A 22,414-nucleotide genomic window follows, 5' to 3' on the forward strand; every position below is an offset into this window, starting at 1 on the left:
AAATGCAGGTTTTAGGCTCAAGTTTTCTTACATTTAATGTTCTGATGGCATCATTTCACCCTGCCAGCGTTGGCGGCTCCACTGTCGCACTTGCAGAGTGCGGGACCTCTGGACCTGGTATGTATGGATTTCCTGTCGATTGAGCCTGACACCAGTAACACCGCGAATGTCTTAGTCATCACCAATCATTACACTCGCTATGCTCAGGCATTTCCCACCAAGGATCAGAAGGCGACGACAGTGGCGAAGGTGTTATGGGAGAAGTATTTTGTGCATTACGGCCTTCCCAGGCTAATCCATAGCGATCAGGGGCGGGACTTTGAGAGCCGCTTATCCATGAATTACTGACTATGCTTGGGGTTGAGAAATCCAGGACTACCCCTTATCACCCACAGGGAGATCCTCAGCCAGAGAGGTTCAACAGGACCCTGTTGGATATGCTCGGGACGCTGGAGATTGGGCAGAAAAGCAGGTGGAGTCGTCATATTAGACAATTGGTTCATTGGTACAATTGTACTCGCAATGATGCTACAGGATATTCGCCCTATTATCTGATGTTCGGGCGGGAAGCAAGGTTGCCCATTGACGTGTGTTTTGGAGGTGGAGTGGGTGAATTACCCGGGAAGTCCCATCTAAAGTACATGTCCGACATGAAGAGGGAGTTACAGCGGGTGTACGAGTTGGCCGAGGCGGCGGCTACCAAGCAAAATCAGAGGAATAAGATGCAGTATGATCGAAAGGTGAAGTTTGTCCAATTATTGCCGGGCGACCGGGTCCTTTTACGGAATTTGGGACGCCCTGGTAAGCACAAGTTGGCAGATCGATGGGCGGCCAGCCCTTATGTAATAGAGAGCCAGATGCCGAACCTGCCAGTTTACCGGGTGAAACCTGAGGATGGGAAAGGGCCTATCAAGGTACTCCATCGGAATCACCTGCTGCCACTGGGTCAAGTGGTGCAGGTGGATAAGGAGCCCCAGTGGGAGGTTACGCCTAGTACAAGGACTCTGCGAGGGCGCGGAGAAAGGGAAGAGCCCGCTGCTGAAGAGCGGGGACGGGTCCCTCACCCGGGAATGGCTACCGATTCGGAAGAGGACGACTCAGATGAGTGGGCCCTGTTCCCTTTCGCTGGTGCTCCAGTACCAGGAGAGGAGGCTCCTGGCCCTTCCCAAACTGTGTCTTGAGGGTCAGATGGAGAGGCAGCCAACATTGGTGGGAGAGAGGGTGGAACCCGAGAGTGAGCCGGAGAGATCTCAGGTGAGGGAGGACCCCTGTGAGGAAGGGGGTGCGGGTCTGTCAGGTAGACCTGGGGTGTCCGAAACAGTGGGTTCGCAGGTGACGAGGGAGCCCAGTGGGGCAGAAGGGGTACAGAGATCTCAGAGGATTAGGCACCCCCCCTGGAGCAGTTGACATATGTAGTACTGGGAGAACCGAGTGTGATTTCTACTGCTCTGGGTAGTTATGTCACTGCTTTCTGCACCTGGGTTGGGTTTTGTGTGTTGCAAGAAGCTTTGGGGGACTCTAGTAATACCATGAGGGCATGACATTTGCTGGTGGGGAGAGAAAATGTACAATGTCCTGTGTATGTTACTCAAAATGGCTTCTTTGGTTTGTTACGAGCAGGAATGCTTCTTTGTCGGATAAGTGTTTCTCTCACCATTGTTTCGCTTTAGAATGGCTGATATGGTAATTGTATTCATTTGTTAATCAATGGGGAATGTTATTGTGTCTTGTGATGCTGGGAACTTGGGGGAGGGGTTTTCATGTGTTTTTGGTGTGAGGGAGAGGCTGAGGAAGACGCCGAGGAAGGTGGACGTGTGCTGGACTGCTCGTAAGACCTCCGGGGTGGTCCCAGGTGCGACGGCCGGATGGGTCGATTGGTTCATAAACTCGATTCTCACAGCACCTGCGAGTACGGGAGGTGGGTTGGTGAGTGGCTGGAACTCCGTTTCCCCTAGACATATACCAGCCTTTTGGGTAAGTGTTACACATTCCACCTTTTGTAAAATGGAAGAATTTAATGATTTGCTTGGTGACCCCTGATTTGGTTGGGATAAAATGCAGCACCTACTTGGTACATCAGAAGTGGCCGAAATGCAGGTTTTAGGCTCAAGTTTTCTTACATTTAATGTTCTGATGGCATCATTTCTGGATTTTCATTACAAAAAAAGAAACCTATAAGAAATCTTCTGCACACCAAATTTACATCCAGAAATTGCTCAAAACCAGTACAACTTTCAATGTGATAAGGAAACATTGCTAGCTGTACTTTAAAAAAAGGTATTTCCTGGATAAATGGCTGTAATTCAAATGGCAATGATGAACATGTTGAGTTCTAATGTGCTTATTTTGATTCCTCTTCAAATGCACAATAATTCTAATGCTGTTTAAATGGGAGATTTAAAAGGAAATGCAAGACAAGTCAAGGAAATTATAAAGCCCATAAGCATGCACATACCTGGTAGGGAATCCAATTTCCCATCATGAAGCAAATCTTTCCAGATTTCTTGTCCCATGCCATTTGGGTTAAAATCAGTCTGATGACTAATCTTTACATTTTGCTGTTAAAAGAAAGAAATGATTCCAACTACATTTATAATGCAGTCCTATATAGAGATAACATTCAAGTATCTAATAAAAGCTACAGTCGGCCCTCCTTATCCACGGATTCTGCGTGCGCGAATTCAACCAACCGCAAATCGCGAAAATCCAGAAGTGCTCTTCCAGCACTTGTTGTTCCAGCACGTACAGACTTTTTTTCTTGTCATTATTCCCTAAACAATGCAGTATAACAACCATTTTACATAGCATTTACATTGTATTAGGTATTATAAGTAATCTAGAGATGATTTAAAGTATACAGGAGGATGTGGGTGGGTTATCATGCATCGGAATCGAAAAATTTGGTTCTCTTACTAAGTAAGTTGGAACAGGTACATCTGGTATTATTTAGTGTCAGTTAGTCAAATGTTTGTCTTAGTATATAGTATATATTTTACCTTTCTATGCATATAAAACACTTAAGAACGTATGTTTCAGCCCCAGGCTCGGGAACAGAAGTTCTCAGGACTCGGGACAGACGCTCCCTAGTGCGCTCTCCACCGTGCCGGGTTGATGTGGAGGATCAAAAACTCAAAACCCCAAAACCTAATAATTAAACCACTGCGTTGCTTAGTAATAATTGTAGCTTTCATTGGGGCACAGCCTTTCTCACTTTATCCTTTAAAATTGTTCCGATCATTGACCAACCTAGCCTAACACTTTTCCAAGGACCGATGGCATTTCAGCTCTTTCCAATCGCTTTATTATTTCCACTGTGTTCAATTATTTCCACTATGTTCAATCGTGATCGTGATTATTTTCGTGAACAGAAACACTGCGCATTCAGAGCTCTGGCGCCGGGTCCTAATGTCCACCGCTCTGAGACAGGTTAAATAAGGTCTGGGGTTCCGCTGGGTCCTAAGGTCCGATGGATTAAGACAGGTTGAATAAGGGACTTGAGCATCCGCGAATGTTGGTATCCGCGAGGGGTCCCAGAACTAATCCCCCGCAGATAAGGAGGGCCGACTGTATATCGTCACCACTTCAGATTTTTGTATGTCTATCTCAAGAAAGGTGGCTGCAGAAACAAACTTACAAAATGCCAGATCTGCATTAGGTAGCACATTTCTTGATCCCAGAACATGTAAAGTTATATTTTATCAATTACATAAAATTATAAAATGTAAGCACTGATAAAGGAAACAATATTCACACAGCATCTTTCCAGTGATATGAAAATAACAAGACAATTTTGTTTACACTAATTTGGTTTAGTGAAGTTGATTAAGGGAAATATCAGCCAGGACATTGGGGATTACTCACTACTCTTCTTCAAAGGTGTATCCTTTAACACTCAAACCTGATTGTAGACAGGCCCAAGCTTTCCCCCTCCATACCAAAAATATTATAATCTATATCTTAGAAACTGGCCATCATAAATATTCCTATCCTTTCAAATATGAAGCTAAAATCAGATGAGTCATCCGATTTTTAATGTGCCAAATGTCCTACTCCTGCTCCTTATTTGTATGTTTGTATGGTCCAGCTGGAGACATTCTTCAAACACTGCCTGAAGTTGATCCAAATATGGGTATTTAATCGGAAAAGCCAACTAAATGGCAGTATCTTTTAAGAATAAAGATATTCTCACATTCATCAGCCACCATAAAAATGTAATTGCTTTTAATAAATGAACTCAAAACCTTGGTATCCATGGACAAGACTACATTAGAATAATAGTTAAATCTCTGGTATAAAAGAAACATAGACTAATGTACCCGAAAAACAGTAATTTGTGAATCAGGGCTGTATGTCATCAAATTTTGTAGTAGGGAAACAAAATCTACTTTTAATATATTGCTTCTAGCAGGAAAGCTCTTGAAGATTCAAAATATTACTTTTTGAAGTTATTAATCTATTATCTTTCATGCAAGAAAATATGGATGTACATTATACTACTGGTGCCCAGCAGATCAAAATGAAACAAGCACAGCAAATGATCATTTAACCCATCATGTTGTCACTTTACTAGACCAATCATAAACTAATGCTACCGTCTCCTACTCTAACCAGAGCTGCTCTTCTGTTTCACTATTTATTAACTTTTCTCCTGTAAGTTGCATCGTTGGCGCGTGCCCTAGTGGGCAAGGCATCAGACTAGTAACCTGAAGGTCACTGGTTCGAGCCTCAGCTGAGGCAGCGTGTTTGTGTCCTTGAGCAACACATTGCTCTGCATGAGATCTGGCATTGCTCCGGTGCAAAGTTGCATGGGTCCTAGTGCCCTTTCCTTGAACAACATTGGTGGCGTGGAGAGGGGAAGGCCTGCAGCTTGGGCAACTGCCGGTCTCCCATACAACCCTGACCAGGCCTGCGCCCTGGAAACTCCAGGCGCAGATCCATGGTCTCTCGAGACTGACTATCATTATTGTCTATTTTATATCAACAATCCTTATTTTGTTGACTCCATAAACAGGATGCCAAGAAATTATCGAAGGCTTCGCAGCAGATTCATTTAACATACAACCAAGGTGGGTGCCCTATGGCTCTAACATTACACTGAATATTCTGGAGTAACAATAATTAACTTACTGCTTGTTTCGCTGAAATTGCCATTGTATAGCTATTTACAGGGGTGCAGTGATGCAACAATACTCCTGAAATGCATTCGTCTTCTTTATCCAAATGGAATGGTTCATTCCAGTGTCCTCCTCTCTGATCATCCTTGGTCCCAGTACCATTTCTCAGCGTAAACATAAGAGAGACTTCCAGGTCATGTTCATTTTGGTTTTCAATTTCCCATACAAAGACCCCAACTGGCAGACTAGTGTCCTGTGAGACAAAGAATATTGAAGTTCAGTCTAGTACAGTTTACTATTCAAAATTTTGTATGTCTGGATTACTGTAATAGAACAAAAACAATATCTCAGATTTACAAAGTTCTGCATTATGCAGCATATTCAAATAATACTGTAGCACAGGATGAAAGATGTTGTAAGGTCATGGCAAGGTGAGTATTAGAAAATAGTTATATACACCATCTCAGACATTGGCAACCAGTGCTCCACAGAAGAGGTTTAAAAAATTAAGAGAAAAAAATGACATTACAAAGGTAGCAGGGAAGATAGGTTTCAAAGAGGTACTCAGTAGTGCAGTTTATGAATAATTTTCTTTCAGTCAGAAAAAAGTGCTTTCTTCCCCAGGCTGAGGTCAGATTGAGAATAATTTGTATTTTCCTCATAGTCATGTTGCCTTCATTAGCCTACAAAACACTGGGTCCATTCAGAAATTTTTCTTGTAAAATTACTGGAGTTGTCTGGGAACCACCACTGATTTTGCTGTGCTTCTTCAAGATGAGAGCGCTGAAGAAGCTAGACTAAAAGGAAGAAATCCACAATATTGGAACTAGTTTTTAACTGCAAGAAAAGCTGACTGATCAGACTTTGACAGAACATTTTAATATTTCCCTGCCATATTACTTTCCAATCACACCCTTTCTATTACAAGAATTCCCACTACACTTTATGGAAAGAGATAAGAATACAAATTTAAAGCCTGAATGCAAACTGATTACAACTTTGTCTCCCACACCATAACCAATCTTCTCAGCTCTAGGGATCTCCCATCCACTGCCACCAACCTCATAGTTGCCACACCCCACATTTCCTGTTTCTACCTCCTACCCAAGATCCACAAACCTGCCTGCCCAGTTAGACCCATTGTTTCAGCTTGCTCCTGCCCCAACGAAGTCATTTCTGTATACATCAACACTGTTTTATTCCCCCCCTTGTTCAATCGCTTCCCACCCATATTCATGACACTTCTCATGCTCTGGATTTTTTCAATGATTTCAAGTTCCCTGGCCCCCATCGTCTTATTTGCACCATGGAAGTCCAGTCCCTATGTACCTCCATCCCCCACCAAGAAGGTCTCAAAGCTCTCCATTCATTTTGGATTCCAGACCCAAACAGTTCCCCTCTACAATCACTCTCCTCTGTCTAGTGGAATTAGTCCTTACTCTTAATAATTTCTCCTTTAGCTCCTCCCACTTCCTTCAAACTAAAGGTGTAGCCATGGGCACCCGTATGGGTGCAAGCTGTGCCTGCCTTTTTGTTGGCTATGTGGAACAGTCCACATTCCAAGCCTATACTGGTATCCATCCCCTACTTTTCCTTCACTACATCGACGACTGCATTGGTGCTGCTTCCTGCATGCAGGCTGAGCTCGTTGACTTCATCAACTTTGCCTCCAACTTCCACCCTGCCCTCAAATTACCTGGTCCATTTCCAACACCCCCTTCCCCTTCCTTGATCTCTCTGTCTCTGTCTCTGGAGGCAGCTTATCTACTGATGTCTACTATAAGCCCACGGACTCTCACAGCTACCTGGACTATTCCTCTTCCCACCATTGCTTGTAAAAATGCCACCCCCTTCTCTGAATTCCTCCATCCCTGCTGCATCTCCTCTCAGAATGAGACTTTTCATTCCAGGATGAAGGAGATGTCTTCCTTTTCTAAAGAAAGGGGCTTCCCTTCCTCCACCATCAACTCTGCCCTCAAACGCATCTCTCCCATTTCATGTACATCTGCTCTCACCCCACTAGGGATAGGGTTCCTCTTGTCCTCACCTACCAGCCCACCAGCCTCCAGGTCCAACATATAATTCTCCGTAACTTCTGCCACCTCCAGCGGGATCTCACTACCAAGCACATCTTTCCCTCACCCCCTGCTGCCGAGATGAGGCTGCACTCAGGCTGGAGGAACAACACCTTATATTCTGTCTAGGTAGCCTCCAACCTGATGGCATAAACATTGATTTCAATAACTACCGTTAATACCCCTCCTCCCCTTCTGACCCCATCCCTTATCTTTAATTAATTTTTTATTTATTATTTATTTCTCTTCTCTCTTTCCCTCTCACAATCACTCCTTGCCTATTCTCCATCTCCCTCTGGTGCTTCCCTTCCCCCTTCTTTCTTCCAAGGCCTTCCATCCTATGATACTCCTCCTTCTCCAGCCTTGTATCCTTTTGTCGATCAACTTCCCAGCTCTTAGCTTCATCCCTTCCCTTCCTGTCTTCTCCCATCATTTCGGGTCTCCCCCCTCTCTCTCAAATTTCTTTTTTTCCATTAGTCCTGACAAAGGGTCTTGACCCGACACATCGACTGTACTTCTTCCTCTCGATGCTGCCTGGCCTGCTGCATTCCACCAGCATTTTGTGTGTGTTGCTTGATTATAACGTTGCCTGACATTGCCAACATTGGAGATACATTAGTAAAGCCAACTGAAATTATCTTTCAAATTTAATTTTTTTCGACATCTTTCTTTGTGAAGAAACAGCCTCACATGGATCTGTCCTTGCTACAACAGCCAAAACATCTGCAATTGCTCTATGCCTCTCATGTCTCTGAAAAGATCTCCCTCAACCAAATTCTCTAAATATGAAACCAACTTTCAAATGAGCAGCAATAATCAGTGTCATTACCTCCACTAGTCCAGCTTCATCAAAACTGTAACTAAGCTTTCACAACTTCACTTCCAGATTGGACCAGTTCAATTCTATACAAGCTTCAGCTCAGCTATATCTGAGCTAAACCAGTCATTTCTCACTCTCATCCTTACCCCACCCACCCCAACTGTTATATATAAATTGCTATTCCAACTTCCAGTTATATAAAAATTGTATATCAGTGATCTAAACCTCATTTACCTCAGAATGTTACAATCCCACACTACAGTCATGCTAAATTATGAAATGTAACAGTCAATTTGCACAGTAAGTATCCTCCAGAAAGATTACGGCAATGATCAGATAGTTCAGGCCATTGTCCTTATCTTCAGGTTAGAAACACAGTATTTCCTGAACTGTAAGGACAAATTTGCCACGTCACACAAGTTTAAAAGATTTTTAAGCACAGTCTGTGACTATTATATTGCATTCCTCAAGGGAGAATTTCAAGGCCTCATTTGATAACGTTTTATATATTGAAATGGTAATTTGTAATCTTTTTTGATAAGTAGATATCTTTACCTTTAAAGGGACTGGGACTGTTCAGCTACTACAATACTATAATGGCAGTTATCAGTGGGATCACAAGACTAACCCCTTCCATAAGTTCCTTAATTATTAATTAGCCAATCCAAAATGTTCAAAGCAAAAATAATGCAGGAAATTTGAAATAATAAGTGCCAAAATTATTCTGTACTGCATCAGTACTACAAAGTTAAACCATTAACCATATCTAAGGCATCATGGAAAAGGTCAAAAACAGAGGTTAAAGAAGACAAAATGAGCTCAAAATCAACTAATTTTAGACCTGTAAATTCTTTCCCAATTTAAAATAACACCCATGTGTTTGGAAAGCAGTCAGTCAGAAATTGATTTTGATCCAAATTTTTCAACTGTACATTCAACAAATGGCAATGAACATATATAATTTTTTTTCCTTTCTAATTAACCAAAATTTATTGATTTTTCAAATTTCACAACATAGAATATGTTAATATTCTAACAATATTATAATACTAACCTTATAATTGTGAGGAATAATTGGAGATATCTGCCGACATATTAGAGTGACATTTTGACCAGGAAGATTGTAGATTGTCCAGGCACGTGGATAAAGGGCATGGTAATAAGCATACTCTCCACAGTATCCCCAATTCCAACTCTGAAGCTTGTGTGGCCTCTCAACAGAAAGAACTTGCTGATAAACAGTATTTCCATTTTTTCTTAAGCAAACTGTAAACTGGAAACAGTGAAAATTCAGTTCAGAGTCAGTATGAAGGTACACTGTATAAAGTTACTAACACTAAGATTTATATCTTGTTCAAGAGAACACATTTAGGATGCCCATTCATGGTTCAAACTTTTTCTAATGAGGTGGTTGTCATTCTATAGCCAATACTTACCAATAAACATTCACTTAATTAAATTCCAGATTACAGATTCCACCCCAAATCAAAAAGATTAAAATGTTCTATCCTTTCTTTCTTCACACACAACTTAAGAGGGTGAGAGAATATCTCAAATTGGGGCAGCATGGTAGCATTACAACTCCAGTGACCCAGGTTCCATCCCTGCAGTTTGTCTATGAAGAATTTGTACGTTGTCTCTGTGACCCCGTGAGTTTTCTCTAGGTGCTCAAGTTTACTCCCACATCTCAAAGCTGTACAGATTAGTAGGTTAATTGGTCACATAGGTATAATTGGGCGACACAAGCTATTTGGGGTGAAAGGGTCTGTTACTGTGCAGTACCATTAAAAAATTCTGCCAGCAGAATTGATCTTTGGTGGGTTTCTTAAATTTGAGAATGATCAGTTAACTCAATTCCCACTCATTGATAATGCAGACTAGGCAAATATATTAGCAGGTAAGAGTACATGCATGCACTTATTAAAGATAATTCAAGATTCATTACAAAAAATACATCTAAATATGGAGGAAAAGTTCTAAAAAGACTGCAAGAAGCATAAGGAGGGGAAAGGGATGATTCCACATAACTGAGGAAGACAAGGAACACATTAAGCTGAAGGAATATTCAAGGTTTTAAAGTTAGTGGTAGGCCCAAGGCTTGGAATAAGTTTAACACTCATCATGTTTAACATTTTTAAATCAAGGAGAAAGCAAAACATGAGAAAAAACTTGGGAGAAATAGAAAGGTCATTGTCAATTTTTATTAAGTACATAATGAGGGATCAAAGTCAACATAGGTAGGCCTCTTAGAGACAGGCTAAATAAATATTAATGAACAAAAAAATGACATAAGAGTTGAACAGCTTTTTCTATGAATCTGTATAAATACCAATAAGTTAGTTACTGCCTGTTACGCCACTGATGTTTAGGGCAACAATGAAGGTCCTCCATCTCTGCCTGTCCTTAGCCATCTTCCCTACAGTGCTCTAGGTGTGGTTCAGGGTCCTCATTTCTGCCTCTACGGTGTGATGCCAAGATGTTTTTGGTCTTCTGCATTTCCCCTGCCCTTCAGGGGACCAATAAAGTGCTGTCTTGATGATGGAGTTGGCCTCTCTTCCCATTACTGCACAATCCATCTCCAACCTTTCCTCATGATTGTGGCCATGTCCTCTTTGTGACACTGAAGGAGTAGCAGGCATGGCTGAAGATCATTCTTGGCCAAAAAATATAGAGGATCTTCTGGAGGCTCATGGTGTGGAATAATGACAGCTTGGCAAGGTCATTCTCTGTCATGTACCAGCATTCTGACCCATACAAGAGTGTGGACAGCTCAGGTACAGCTTCACCTTGTTGTGGACACTATACTTAGTTGACCCCCATATGTTGCTCAATGAAGATGTTTCTAGCTTTGCTGAGTCTGGACTAGATTTCGTCCTTGGTCACACCATCCTGCCGAATGATGCTGCCCAGGTAGGCAAATCTGCAGTAGCCGGGTAAGTCACTTCCATGTGCCTTGTTGGGAGGAGGAGACTCTACATTCAATGTCATGGTCTCAGTCTTTGTCCAGTTGTTGGATACTTGTCCCCATTACCAGATTATAGTAAACAGTGGTTACAGGATGGCTGCTGCAACTTTTGGTTCAGCTTTGAGCAATTAGGTGTTCAAATTGTCATGTCCTGGAGCTTTGCTGATCTTTAATGATTGAACCACAGCAATTATCTCTTCTTTCTTGGGTCAATCTTTATCGTGTCAGTAACTTCCTCTCAGTTTTCACTGCTGTCAGTCATGCAAGTCCCAGGTGGAGATTCAGGGATACTATTGCATACTGATAAAGGATTCTTCTGTTTCTGTAACTTTTTTTTAGACCAGTCAGGGTTATGAGCCCTGAGCTGAACCCCTGAATATGGAGGACCAGTGGACCATTCTTAACCTGCCCTTTACCCTTTGACCTGTTTGGCACGGATGGCCCTACCAGGAGTCAAAGCAAAAAGACTCCAGCTTACATAGTCCTCTGGATCATTGAAGCAGAAAAGCCTCCAAACCCTGTGAATTTGTGGTCCTCTTAGAGGATTAATACTAATAAGAGGAGGAATTTAATACCATAAGCTTACAAGAAAATTAGTATTAAGCAAGCTAATGGAGCTGAAAGCTGCAAGATTTATGAATATGATGGCTTGCACTGTAAAAAGTGATTATGAAGATAACCGATGCACAAGAAGCAATCTTCTACAATATCTTAGAATCAGATTTATTGTTGTTGTTATACTACATGTGAAATTTATAGTTTTGCATCAGTGGTACAGTGCAAGACAAAAATCATAAGTTACAAAATAAATAAATAGCTCAAAAGAGAAATAATGTTCATAGATCATTCAGAAACTTGATGGCAGACGGGAAGAAGCTGTTCCTAAAACGCTGAGTGTGGATCTTCAAGCTCCATCTTCTCAACAGTGGTAACATGAATTGGGTATGTCATGGACAGTAAGGGTTTTTAATAATGGATGCCACCTTTGAGCCACCACTTCTTGATGGCCTCAATAGTAGGAAGGGTTGTGCCCTTAATGTGAACTGGCTGAGTCTGGAACCCAATGCACTGGAAAACTCCCAATATATTATTTTTTTTAAAAAAAGGTCATAGGCAAATAAAATAGCTACAATCACTGGCCATTTACCTATTACTGGAAAAATTTGAATTAAAAATGTAATAGCAGAACATTTTGAAAGAGATAACCTGATCGAGCAGGTTCGGTATGGCTTCATGAAGAGGTAAACCCAAGTCTGAAAAAGTACTAAATGTATTTCCACATAATCAACTGTAAGACAGATAAAAATAAATCGATTAGAAATAAAATCTTAGCTTCACTACAGCCATAGTCATAATTAACATTCTGGCAAGTTGATACATTTTTTAAATGCTTAAAGGCTACTGTTTTATTATATAGCATTCAATGTTTAAATAAATTTAAATTATGTACCGAGTTCCTAACTCTTGCTAATACTGTAATACAACTTATATTTTTAAAAACTACCAAGTTTCATAATAACTTTAGTTTCAATATCACCTTGGACAAACAAAAATACCTGATTCTCAATCACAGTGTCATATGTATACATTCCTGGGTTTAGCTGCCATCTGCAAAACTCTCCTCGCCACCCTCTTGTAATGGTGCCTCCTCCAAAACCACCTAATGGAGCCCCTGTAAAGAAAAGTCAAATTGGTATTTTAACAATACAAATCCAAATATCTAATTAAACCATTTTCTGAAGTCAAAACTTTGGAAACTGAAAAAATACTATAATTTTTAAATTCTAGAAATTCTGATGTACACAACTATTGTATAAACAGAGTGGCATTTCTGTTCCAAATGATCACATTCCCATTTAATGTCTATCATCAAAATGCTAACTTAGTTATTTTTTCTTGAAAAAAATAAAGCACTGATTTGAAAAATTGCATTATTTGGACATACACAATTGAGCCAGAAAAAAACTAACAGAATGAAATGGAATCCTTGCATGAAGCAGCAAGAAAGTTGATATAAAAATAACAGAGAGTTCAAACAAAATGCTGGTGGAACTCAGCAGGCTAGGCAGCATCTATAGAAAAGAGTACAGTCAACCTTTCGGCCCGAAATGTCAACTGTACTCTTTTTCATAGATACTGCCTAGCCTGCTGAGTTCCTCCAGCATTTTGTGTGTTGCTGGAATTTCCAGCATCTGCAGATTTTCCCTTGCTTGTGAGAGACCATGAATTTTTCCAAATACACAAGAGGTAACTAAATTAACATCAGCATCATGACAATATTCCCAGCACCGAGGTTCAAAACACATTGTTGTTCACTTTAGGTGGTCACATTGTTTGGATGACTTACACTAGACTCCTGAAACAGAAGCTATTTTGAGCTCTGTTGCAAGAAGTGATGAAAAGCGCACCACAGCAAATCACTTAGCCATCTCTTCAGGCACCTCCTGCCCCAGGATATCCCACAGAGTTCTGAGCTGACTGATGAGGCCAAAACAGAAGACTGAGATAGTCTTCCTCCATCCTGAGAGAATGCCCAAGAAAAAGGTGGAAAGTAACAAGGAAATTCCACATATTCCATGAAGACAAAGCTTGGACTTCTATAGGTTTGCATAGCTACATTTTTGATCTGAATGTAGTAACAGAAAGGTTGTTCAATGCAATGTTAAATTGACCCAAAGGAGGATGGTAATAAAGTATACCCGTCTCACAGAACCACAGACGTTACAGTACTTTCTCTGTTTTAATTTCTTCCCGTCTTAACATCCAAGTGCATAACATTCCTCCCAGGTACTTTGCTGAAACCGAAACAAGATGGGGTGTATGTGGAATGTGGAATGTGTATGTGGAATGTGTATGTGGAACATTTTGTCAATACATAAGAGTGATCTTGAGCTTCTTATTTTCCCATTACTCCAACTTCCATCTGACTGACCGCCATGTCAGTGGTATTTCTAGTGTTCTATCGAACTCCAACGTAACCTCAAGGAGCATTCATTCTTCTCCAAGTGGCATTACAATCTTAACACTGATCTCAGAAAATACAAATAATTGACCTTTCTAGCTTGTAAAAAGTAATCAACCTGCAATATTAATCCTTTCATTTTCTGAGGAAGCCGTTTGACTTGTTGACTGTTTTCATTATTGCTTTCATTTGCATTTTGAATTCTTGATCCTCAAATTAAATGTGTGATGATCAAACCTTTAATATTCCCTGAACATCTACCAATAATGACTTAATAAGAACATAAATAGGAGCAGGAGTAGGCCATCTGGCCCATCGAGCCTGTCCCACCATTCAATAAGATCATGACTGACCTGTCCGTAACTCAGCTCCATCTACCTGCCTTTTCCCCATAACCCTTAATTCCCTTACTATGTAAAATTCTATCTAACTGTTTCTTAAATATACTTAGTGAGGAAGCTTCAACTGCTTCTCTGGGCAGAGAATTCCACAGATTCACCACTCTCTGGGAAAAACAGTTTCTCCTCATCTCTGTCCTAAATTTTCTCCCCTGAATCTTGAAGCAATGTCCCCTAGTTCTAGTCTCACCTACCAATGGAAACAACTTTCCTACTTCTATCTTATCTATCCCTTTCAAAATTTCATATGTTTCTATAAGATCCACTCTCATTCTTCTGCACTCCAGAGAATATAGTCTCAGGCAACTCAATATCTCCATTCATCCCTGGAATCAACCTGGTGAACTTCCTCTCTGCACTGCCTCCAAAGCCAGTATATCTGTCCTCAAGAATGGAGACCAGAACTGCTAACAGTACTCCAGGGTGCAGTCTCACCAGTACCCTGTATAGTTGCAGTATGACCTCCCTGCTTTTGAATTCAATCCCTCTGGCAATAAAAGCCAACATTCCATTTGCCTTCTTAATAACTTGCTGTACCTGCAAGCCAACATTTTGTGATTCATGAACAAGCACGCCCAAGTCCCTCTGCACAACAGCATGCTGCAATCTTCACCATTTAAATAATAATCTGCTCTTCTATTATTCCTTCTAAGGTGGATGATCTCGCATTTATCAACATTGTATTCCATCTGCCAGACCTTGGCCCACTCACTCAACCATTACTTAATCATTCTTTCATTGCTATTAATGATACAAACAATGACAGTTTTCAAATATTAAAAACTTTATAGCCTGAAACAACATTTTAAATTATCGAAAGAGCAACATAAACATTTTACACCAATGCACTTACCATAAATCTGTCGCAAAGGTATGGAATTAAATGAGTCAATAAAGGGTGCCTTCTTCTCTATTCGTGTTTTTCTGTACCACCATTTCAAATACCTGAACAGAAACAGAATTACAGCACAGTGAGCTGAAACCACTGGTTATTCACAAAACTTATTTCAATCACTCCACAGTTTTAGTCACATCCTGAGCCTCATTGAGTATACGATCAATTCTCAGTTCTGTATATGTGCAAGGAAAAGCTTAAGCAAATAATTTGGGTATCAAGGACTTCAGTTTGAAAATGCTAGATATCAATTTACAAATCTCTGCTACAATGCTTCAGACTCCTTTGGACAGCTGGCTTTGATTTATGAAGCTGTTCTTCACAATAACAAATAGCATACCAGTCACAATACATTCTACTGAAAATCCAAAAAGCATTTTACCTCGGCTTTTCAACGTTGTATTTACTGAAGTGGCTTCTAGAAACAGAACTACACAGTATTCTTAACCTTAGGGGTTAAGTACTGAACCTATCAAACCGGGGTGTTTAATAGCTAAATATCCCAAAACCTGGTTGTTAACTCTGCAGCACATCCAGTTATCGGAAGAAAACACACCTCTTCTTCAAGCATTTTTCAGTTTGTTATGCTAGTGGCTGTTTGTACATGGGAATGCTATCACTATGCAATAAGTCTTGGCTAATGCAGAAATCAGGCTCCTGACTTCCTCAGACCCAGGGCTTCAGCCATTGGACTTTAAACACAAAGTACACTGCAGATGCTGTGGTCAAATCAAGACGAACAAAAAAGCTGGATGAACTCAGCAGGTCGGGCAGCATCCGTTGAAAGAAGCAGTCAACGTTTGGGGTCGAAACCCTTTGTCAGGACTAAAGGAGGAGTGGGCAGGGGCCCTATAAAGAAGGTTGGGGGAGGGTGGAAAACCAATCAGAGGAAAGATCAAGGGGTGGGGGAGGGGAAGCAGGGAGGGGATAGGCAAGAGAGGTGAAGAAGGAATCTAAGGGGAAAGCACTATGGGTAGTAGAAGAAGGCAGAGTCATGAGAGGTGATAGGCAGCTAGAAGAGGAGTCAGAGCGGGGGTGGGATGGGGAAGGGAGAGGGAAGGAATTACCGGAAGTTGGAGAATTCAATGTTCATACCAAGGGCTGGAGACTACCCAGGTGGTATATGAGATGTTGTACCTCCAACCGAAGTTTGGCCTCATCATGGCAGTAGAGGAGGCCATGTTTGGACATAACCGAATGGGAATGAGAGGGAGAGTTGAAGTGAGTTGCAACTGGGAGATCCTGTCTGTTGTGGCGGATGGAGCATAGGTGCTCGACAAAGCGGTCCCCCAATCTGCGTCGGGTCTCACCGATGTAGAGGAGGCCGCACCGGGAGCACCGGATGCAATATATTACCCCAACAGACTCACAAGTGAAGTGTTGCCTCACCTGGAAGGACAGTTTGGGGCCCTGAATGGTGGTAAGAGATGAGGTGTAGGGACAGGTGTAGCACTTATGCTTGCAGGGATAAGTGCCAGGTGGGAGATCTGTGGGGAGGGACGTGTGGACCAGGCAGTCGTGGAGGGAATGATCCCTGCGAAAAGCAGAGAGAGGTAGATGACTCTGGTCTGACTTCTAACTCCTCCACATTCTGTCCCTAAACCCTAATCTGACCCGTAACTCCTGTCTGACTCCAAAACTATCCCTATAAACCTCAAAAAAAAGTCTGATCCAGAATGGGTCGCTATTAGCTTTTATGCTCCTTTCACATGTATTTACACAATTGATTTTATCCACTCATTGACACTGTAAGTTCCACTTTCTTATCCCCACTAAAGTGTCTTTATGCATTGAACTCCACTGTTTCAGAAAAGAGGAAAGCAGTTGGAAGGAAATTATAGACTAGTTATAGTTTTGTTACTAGTTACTAGTTTTGGGGTCTTTATCTAAAAAAAGATGTGCTGGCATTAGAGAGGATTCAGAGGAGGTTCACAAGGATTATTCTGAGAATGAAAGGGTTATATGAGGAACGTTTGATGGCTCTGGAATTGTGCTCGCTGGAATTTAGAAGGATGAGGGGGTGACTTCATTGAAACCTTTTGAATGTTGAAAGGCCTAGACACGGTAGATGTGGAAAATATGTTTCACATGGTGGCGGAGTTTAGGACAAGACAGGACAGGCTCAGAATAAAGGGATGCCCATTTAAAACCGAGATGCAGAGAAATTTCTTCAGCCAGAGGGTAGTGAATTTGTTAGCACAAGCATCTGTGGAGGCCAGGTCATTGAGTGTATTTAAGGCAGAGACTTTGGTTGGTTTTGATTGTCATGGCATCAAAGGTTACTGAGAGAAGGCTGGGGATTGGGACTAAGGAGGGGAAAAAGGATCAGCCATGATTGAATGGTGGAGCAGACTCGATGGGCCAAATGGCCTAATTCTGCTTGTATGTCTTATAGTCTAATTTAACATCTTGGTGCCTGCTGTATGGATGCTCTCCTCCCAGATATAAAAACAGACTGTGGATAGTCTCAGCATTTTAGATCGCACTACTAGTCACCATTCATCTCTTTTTAAACAAGAAGGGATCCAATCTGCTTATTCTTCTTGCAATTCCCATATCATCCATGTCTTTTTATGTGAATGGGAGTAAAATTTCCATGGTTATAAGAAAGGATATGGAGATCAAGATAGCGTAAACCTGTTGAAAAAAGTTTTTATAATATTAAATGTTAATATAATATATTTTTTATAATATTAAAAGGTTTTAATTACAGTATCTTGTTAAAGCTAAGTGGACTTCAAATTAAAGTTCACCACAGGCTCATTAGAACAATGAACTGGCAGAATGTATTAAATTTTAAAATGACAACTCAAGCAGCATTACTGAAGGGCAAGAATTAACCTATTGGACCTGCGGCACATTTGCAACTTGTGTTTTCTTTTACTGCAGATCAGTGAGGTCCTCTGTTGGTTGGGTTGACCATGGATGTTGCATGATACACAAGCCAGGGAGGTACCATATGAAAAGCAGGCTGTTGCCCATGTAGCAGGCTCCATGCATCATTGTATCAAAAGGAACGGCAGAGACCGATACAGTTTGGCATCAGCAGTATCACAGGAGTGGCCAGTCGGCATTGAACTCAACGAAAAACTGCCTTAGGGACTGCAGCTGTGGAGTTTTACTCCTGAGCCCTTCCCATTGAGTGGGTGTAGCTGGAAACTGGAGGTTCCTGATCAGCATTTTCCTTCTCCTAGATGAGCTGCTAACTACAGTTGATGAGCCCAATTTGCCTGAAGCGACTGGTTTTCAGGCATCAGTAACCCACCTGAGCCTCTTCTCCTGTCGAAAGAAATGGTTCCACTGATCTTAATAGCTAAGCCACTCCTGAAAGCCAGGAATTGCAATTGGCTGTCAGAGACGCACACTGCAGGGAGCATTTAATAGGAAGTGGGAGCTTATCCCCATTACACACCGGCTATAACAACCTCAAGGAACTTGCAAATCATTGAACCTTGCATAGTTGATTTTACATTATTCAAGCAATGTTTGGGGGGATTAGTGTAGGACTTGTACTATGTGTTTTTGATGGTCAGCATGGACACAGTGGGCCATGACTAGGAACATATCAATGATGGGGCAAGTAAAGTTGAGTGTAGTTATCCCCTTTTATTCGAGAGCCTGATGGTTGTGGGGTAGTAACAGTTCTTGAACCTGGTGCTGCGAGTCCAGAGGCTCCTGTAGCTTCCACCTGATGGCAGCAGCAAGAAGACAGCATGGCCTGAGTGGTGAGGGTCTCTGATGATGGATGCTGCTTTCCTATGACAGCACTTCATGTAGATGTGCTCACTGGTTGGGAGAGCTTTACCCGTGATGTACTGAACTGAATCCATTACATTTTGAAGGACTTTCCGTTCAAAGGCGTAGGTGTTTCCACATCAGGCTGTGATGCAGCCAATCAATACATTCCCCACTACACATCCACAGAAGTTTGTTGAAGTTTAGTTCATTGATGACAGCACAATGATCAATATACCATTCACAATTCTACAAATAATGAAACAGTCCTCATCCAAATGCAAGAAGACCTGGACAATATACAGGCCGGAGGTGGCAAGTGGTGAGTAATGTTCACACTACACAAGTGCCTGGCAATGACAATATATCCAACTAGGGAAAAACCTGTTCTCACTCCCTGACATTCAATGGTATTACCAACACTGAATTGCCCCATTATCTATACGGTATCTGCTTTGGGGGAGGGGGATGATTACCCTTGACCAGAAACTGAATTAGAGTAGTACACAATATGGTTATAAGAGCAGGTCAGAAGCCAGGAATCCTGCAGTGATTTTTCTAGCATCAATCTTCTCTAAGCTTGTCCACTATCTACGGGACTCCGATGGATTGCTTGGACATTGCTACACACACAAAATGCTGGAGAAACTCAGCAGGTCAGGCAGCATCTTTGGAAATGAACAGACATTTTGGGCTAAGACCCTTCTTCAGGACTGAGAAGGAAGACACTGGAATAAAAAGTTGATAGGTGAGTGAGAAAGGTGAAGGGCTGGAGATGAAGGAATATGATAGGAGAGGAGAGTGGACCATAGGAGAGAAATGGGGGAGTGATAAGCAATCCATCCACTCCACTACCAGTGTGCACCATCTACAGGATGCATTGTAGCAACTCACCAAGACAACACCTTCCAAACCAACTACCTCTGCCAGCCTGAATGACATGGGCAACAAGAGCAAAGGAATACCACTATGTAGCAGTTGCCGTCCAAGCCACATGGCTTGACAATCTCGCTGGTCCACCACTGTCACTGGGCAAAAATCCTGGACAGTGCTCCTATCGGGATAATACACACACTAAAGGACTGAAATATTTCAAGAAGCAACTGCATCAGATCAAGGGATGGGCAATTAAATGCTGGCTCAGCTTGCGACATCCACATCCCTTGAATTAATAAAAATGTCATCAAACCTTTTAGGTTGTAATGTTAAAGGTTCATCATACTCCACGAAAAGAATGGCTTCAATTGTGCAAAATAGCTAAGTCTTTTATTTTAGAGCCCCTAAAGAATTTTGTAGGTCTCAGTAACATCAATTTATTCTTCAAAACTCAAGAAAGCACAAGGTTAGTAGTTTCAAAAGGCTGGGCATAACAAAGGGCAATAATTTAATTTACAATCCACACTTTCTGGGAACTCCTCCTTCACAGGGGATAAATTAAATTCCCAACCGCAGACTTGAACGAGGTTGAACGGTTATCCGCACCTGCTTGACGTCGAATACAGATTTAGATTTATTGTCATCGACATCAGGGTGTAATGACAATCCTTGATCGCATGAAGCTCAGTGCTCCGTTCAGTGAAAGGTAGAGCGAACATCCAAACCGACACAGATGAGCCAAAGTAACCCCGGAAGTATCAAAAGGGAATTTAAAGTGTTTTCCATTAGATTGGTCTTTAGAGGCAAATAGTCGGTAGGACTTTTATAAGACAACGGCAGAACGACAATTTTAGGCTGACAAGCCATCTAAGTCACTGGACTCCCAATTAGCTGCTACCGCCACAGTGCAGTGTTGACACAGAGGGAACCGATGAAATGTAAACTGCTAATGTCTGATCTAATAAAGGGGGTGAAACGCAAATCGCCAGCACAGTTCGCGGTAACTACACTTGCATCTATTTCTTACTAAGCCCCTGGACCCGAGACATACTGGCGGTTGTGGAAGGGAACTCCAAACTCCGGAGGGGCCGAGCGGATGACTTACCGGATCCCCAGGCCCAGGTGACCGATCATATGCGACAGGGACACATCGGTCGCTTCGAACGGCTTCCTCCGCTCTTTAAACTCGTGCGCCAGGCAGATCCTCCACCCGAACTGCGGTACTCCAGCCCTGTCCAAGCTGCCCCCCGCATAGCCAAGCATTAGCTCCGAGCCCTGAGGCGCCCCACCCTCCATCTCCACTCAGGGCGCACAGCTCCGCCCGCCGCCTCCGTCCACCCACCCACTGCCGCGGCCGGCCCCGGCCCGTACGCATGCGCGCTGTCACTTTGGCGACCCAGGAGGGGGCGGGCAGGAATATCGCGCATGCGCCCTGCGCCTCCCCGGCCGACCGCGCGGTTATTCCCGGAGGAGGGCAGAATAAGGAAGAACGCCAATCCTATTAAAACCCCAATAAATGTAACAACTTTTATGAAAGGTTCCAGCGTGTCAAAGCAGTTTACGGACTCTGGTCAGAAAATACCTACGTCGGAAACGAGTGTATTGTCACGCACCAAAAGTACATGTATATATCTTGAATCAATGCTAAATTAAACAATTTTAGGTAACTAGCTCTTTCTCCCTCTCCTCAGATGTGGTTGTATCTTTATGTTTTTGTTTCACTGATTTTGTTTACAGTATCCTTTAACTTCAACTGTACTCTGTCACTGATTTTCAGAATCAGGTTTATCATTACCGGCATGTGGCGTGAAATTTGTTAATTTAGCAGCAGCAGTTCAATGCAATACATAAGCAGAGAGAGAAAAAAAAATAAAACATAATAATAAATAAACAAGTAAATCAATAACGTCTATTGATTAGATTATTTAAAATAGGCAATAACAGAAATATTGTATATTTTAAAAAGTGAGGTAGTGTCCAAAGCTTCAAAGTCATTTAGTAATCGGATGGCAGAGGAGAAGAAGCTGTTCCTGCATCTCTGAGTGTGTGCCTTCAGGCTTCTGTATCTCCTACCTGATGGTAACAGTGAGAAAAGGGCGTGCTCTGGGTGCTGGAGGTCTTTTACAATGGGTGCTGCTTTTCTGAGACACCACTCCCTGAAGATGTCCTGGGTACTTTGTAGGCTAGTGCCCAAAATGGAGCTGACTAGATTTACAACCTTCTGCATTTTGCCTCCATTCTCTCCACACATCCCCTCCCTGTGTCTCTCAGCAAACTAAAACATCTTAGATTTCTTACTTTTACAGTTCTGTTTAATGGTCTTTGACACAAAGTGGGGGTTTCAGCAACCTGTGACAAGTCAGGCAATGATACACAGAGGCATGGTATCACAGCTGGTAGATCCACTGCCTCTCAGAGCTAGTGTCGTTTAATCCTGACAGGCGCTGTCTGTGTGGAGTTTGCACCTTCTTTCATGTCTCTGGTTTCCTCGCATATCATAAAGATAGGTAGGTTGGTTGGTTGGTTAAACTTCATATAGTGTGTAGCTGAGGGGTAGAATATGGGATGAGTTGA

At 42.0% G+C, this 22,414-nt stretch overlaps 1 protein-coding gene across 2 annotated transcripts in view; it reads right to left on the reverse strand.

Annotated features, from left to right (window-relative positions):
* The window catches only part of gba2 (glucosidase, beta (bile acid) 2), a 55,782-nt gene extending 34,587 nt beyond the window's left edge, over window positions 1–21,195 (reverse strand). For both annotated transcript variants that reach the window (XM_059989533.1, XM_059989532.1), the window contains exons 1-6: window positions 20,946–21,195; window positions 15,188–15,279; window positions 12,531–12,646; window positions 9,064–9,282; window positions 5,128–5,367; window positions 2,456–2,558 (exon numbers count right to left, since the gene is read on the reverse strand). In XM_059989533.1, coding sequence (XP_059845516.1) covers window positions 2,456–2,558; window positions 5,128–5,367; window positions 9,064–9,282; window positions 12,531–12,646; window positions 15,188–15,279; window positions 20,946–21,136 — 961 coding nt within the window. In that variant the 5' untranslated portion in view covers window positions 21,137–21,195. The remainder of the gene's footprint in view (window positions 1–2,455; window positions 2,559–5,127; window positions 5,368–9,063; window positions 9,283–12,530; window positions 12,647–15,187; window positions 15,280–20,945) is intronic.
* Between the last annotated feature and the right edge of the window lie 1,219 nt (window positions 21,196–22,414).

Source organism: Hypanus sabinus, chromosome 14, assembly GCF_030144855.1.
Source record: "Hypanus sabinus isolate sHypSab1 chromosome 14, sHypSab1.hap1, whole genome shotgun sequence".
Taxonomy (NCBI): Eukaryota; Metazoa; Chordata; class Chondrichthyes; order Myliobatiformes; family Dasyatidae; genus Hypanus; species Hypanus sabinus.